Genomic DNA, 4,116 nt, shown 5'->3' with positions numbered 1-4,116 from the left:
TATAAAATATTAATCAGGGCAGATAAACGACCTGCTGGAACGCATGAACGGCAATATAATGCTCCAACAATTGATGAGGTTGCAGTTGTTATTGTAGGTGAAAATCGGGAGTCACGCGATATTGTGCTCACACGCCGCGGATCGGGGCAATTGCAACGAATATCAGAAACACATCGTTCATACGATGCGTTGCAATACCCACTGATATTCTGGCAAGGGGACGATGGCTACTATATCAATATAAAAATGATTAATCCATCGACAGGTGCGTCTCGACATTTTAATTGCAATATTATATCACATGATGCCAATGATATTTTTAGGTGAAGAAACCAAGAAGAATGTCAGTGCAAAGAGTTTTTACGCGTATCGGTTGATGATTCGCCAGAATGTAGAAAATTATATGCTACGATATCGCCGACTATTTCAGCAATTTTGCGTGGATATGTATGCCAAAATCGAGTCTGAGCGTCTCCTCTTTATCAAATTAAACCAAACAAAACTACGTACGGAGGAGTACATTCATTTACGAGATGCAATTTCCAACGAAATAAGTACATCTAATATTGGTCGTTTGACCATTTTACCTGCGACATTCGTTGGAAGCCCACGTCATATGCATGAATATGCGCAAGATGCTATGACATATGTACGTTACTATGGTCGTCCCGATCTGTTCATCACCTTCACGTGCAATCCAAAGTGGGTGGAAATTGTTCAACAGCTACTTCCTGGCCAAACATCAAGTGACCGGCATGATATCACCGCACGTGTATTCCGGCAAAAAATTCGGTCACTCATGGACTATATCATTAAGCATCGTGTTTTCGGAAATACTCGATGTTGGATGTACTCGATTGAATGGCAAAAACGAGGCTTGCCCCATGCTCACATTCTCATTTGGTTAATAGATAAAATACAACCGGACCAAGTTGATGATATAATATGTGCTGAGATTCCTGACCCTGAAACCGATCCTGAACTGCATGAAGTGGTAATAAAAAATATGATTCACGGTCCGTGTGGAGTCAATAATCCTCAGTCTCCGTGCATGGTCGACGGCAAGTGTTCCAAGCGTTACCCACGAAACATTACTAATGAGACCATTAGTGGCATTGATGGTTATCCACTGTATCGGCGCCGATCGCCTGACGATGGTGGTAAAACAATTACTGTTAAAATAAAAGGAGAAGATTTCGTCGTCAACAACTCATGGGTTGTACCATATTCCCCGCTTCTTTCCAAGACATTTAAGGCTCATTGCAACGTAGAGTATTGCAACTCAGTTAAGTCAATTAAGTACATTTGCAAATATGTCACGAAAGGTAGTGATATGGCGGCTTTTGGTCTTCAAGCACTTGACCCAAATGATGAAATTGCACAGTATCAAGTTGGTCGATACATAAGCTGTAATGAAGCGATTTGGCGTATATTCTCTTTTCCTATTCACGAACGATTTCCGACCGTTACACATTTGGCAGTTCATCTGGAGAATGGTCAACGTGTTTATTTCACTGAAGCAAATGCTATTCAACGTGCGCAAACCCCACCACCGACAACGTTGACAAGTTTCTTCTCGATTTGTCAAAGTGATTCCTTCGCACGGACATTACTTTACACAGACATGCCACGTTATTACACATGGAATGCTGCTACGAAACAGTTTCAACGAAGAAAGCGAGGCGATGTAGTTCTTGGGTATCCAGATATACGTTCTTCTGAAGCTCTTGGCCGCATTTATACTGTTCACCCAAAAAATGATGAGTGTTTTTATCTGAGATTATTGTTGGTCAATGTCCGTGGTCCCACATCTTTTGAGTCGCTTCGAACTGTCAATGGCATTGTTTTACCTACATTTCGTGCTGCATGCTATGAACTAAATTTGCTTGAAAATGATTCGCATTGGGACACGACAATCGCTGAAGCAGCTCTTTCCGCATCCCCATGTCAGATACGCACATTATTTGCAATCATAATATCTACATGTTTTCCATCGAATCCACGTGAGTTGTGGGACAAATTCAAGGATTATATGTCGGAAGACATCTTGCACCAAGTACGTGTCCATTCATCGAATCCTAACCTTGATATGACTAACGAGATACACAACAGGGCTTTGGTTATGATTGAAGATATGTGCTATGCCATGTGCGGCAGTTTGTTGATTAGACTAGGAATGCCATCACCAAATCGGGGAATGAACGAGGCTTTTGAACGAGAACTACATCGTGAACATGAATACGATACAAACACATTAAGCCAAATGGTTCGAACGAATGTGCCCTTATTGAATCCTCAACAAAAAGAAGTGTATGTCACAGTTATGAAAGCAATTGATGAAGGAAATGGTGGCATGTTTTTCCTTGATGCTCCAGGCGGCACTGGGAAGACATTCCTTATATCATTAATCTTAGCTACAGTACGCGCGAGATTAGAAATTGCTCTAGCAGTTGCTTCATCGGGAATAGCGGCTACACTTCTGGAAGGTTGCCGAACCGCTCATTCGGCGTTGAAACTACCACTAAACCTTCAATCAGTACAAGAACCAATATGTAACATATCGAAAAATTCATCAATGGCCAAAGTGTTGAGAGCAAGCAAGATCATTATCTGGGATGAATGCACAATGTCGCATAAACGTGCGTTAGAAGCACTGAATCGAACTATGAAAGATTTGCGGGATGACACAAGGCGTTTTGGGGGTGCTTTAATTCTACTCTCGGGTGATTTTCGGCAAACGCTTCCAGTTATACCACGATCCACAGCTGCCGATGAGATCAATGCTTGCCTGAAGTCATCCTCATTGTGGCCACATTTCCAGAAACTTGAACTAAGTACTAATATGCGGGTTTCATTGCAAAATGATCCCTTAGCTGAAGTTTTCTCCAAACAACTATTAGAAATTGGCAATGGTCAAATCCCTGTAGACCCTATGAATGGTCGGATTTCATTTCCGCCAAATTTTTGCACTTTCGTGTCGACTAAAGATGAGCTTATCAACAACGTGTTCCCGAACATTATTTATAACCACAAAAATTACGATTGGTTAAGTGAAAGAGCAATTTTAGCGCCTAAAAACCTCGATGTGGACAATTTGAATTGCACAATACAAAACAATATCGTTGGTGCTCTGCACACTTTTAAATCTATTGATTGTGTAACAAACGAGGACGATGCAACCAACTATCCCACTGAATTCTTGAATTCGTTGGACGTACCTGGGTTGCCACCACACAACTTGGAACTGAAGCGTGGGTCAGTAGTTATAATGCTTCGGAACATCAACCAACCAAAATTATGCAACGGAACGCGTTTGGTGATCATAAAACTCTTAAGAAATATTATTCATGCCATTATTTTAAAAGGGAAATTTAAAGGGGAGGAAGTTCTCATTCCGAGGATTCCAATGATTCCAACCGACATGCCATTCGAGTTCAAGCGAATACAATTTCCAATTCGTCTCGCATTCGCCATGACAATAAACAAATCGCAAGGTCAATCTTTGAGTGTGTGTGGCTTGAATCTTGAAAATGAATGTTTTTCACATGGTCAATTGTACGTCGCGTGCTCCCGTGTCGGTAAACCATCCGATTTGATAATTTTTGCTCCTAATAATAGAAGTAAAAATATAGTTTATCATAAAGTACTTCGCTGATTTAAAAATCTGTTCTGACATCAATAAAGTAACTTCAATTTAGCAAGTATCCAATAACTTTGTCGATTATTAAACTATGGAACATTTAACATACAAATACTGCGAGACGAAGTTCGCCGGGTCCACTAGTTATATATAAAATTGTTCCATAAACATCCCAGAAGGGACAAGAGAGACTTCTATCATACCAATGAGTGCACCCCGATTCATATTAGCTCAATGATATGGGACCAACTTTTTATCACCGAGTCCGAACGGCGCACAGTGTTGCCGCTTCCATACAAAAGTGGGCAAAAATAGAACGAATTGGCCTAGGATGACGAATTTTTGCACAAGTACTAATAAGGGCATAGAAATGAAAAATTTCAACTTTGGTCCATATCGGTTCAGATTTGGATATAGCCCCCATATATATCTTTCCCCGATTTTGCTATAACTCGGTCAATTTTAATCGAATATCC

General features: G+C 40.6%; 1 protein-coding gene across 1 annotated transcript; it reads left to right on the top strand.

Annotated features, from left to right (window-relative positions):
• Positions 1-799: 799 nt before the first annotated feature.
• LOC141400542 (uncharacterized) lies at positions 800-3,255 on the top strand (the record flags this gene model as incomplete). Its single annotated transcript, XM_073979747.1, has 1 exon — positions 800-3,255. A coding segment is annotated over exon 1 (2,456 nt), but the record flags the coding sequence as incomplete, so codon positions are not given.
• Positions 3,256-4,116: the final 861 nt, after the last annotated feature.

This window comes from Musca autumnalis, unplaced genomic scaffold (assembly GCF_047663935.1).
Source record: "Musca autumnalis isolate F117 unplaced genomic scaffold, ASM4766393v1 scaffold_371, whole genome shotgun sequence".
Lineage (NCBI taxonomy): Eukaryota > Metazoa > Arthropoda > Insecta > Diptera > Muscidae > Musca > Musca autumnalis.
Note: the sequence above shows the minus strand (reverse complement) of the source record. Positions and strands in the feature narration are given on the sequence as shown.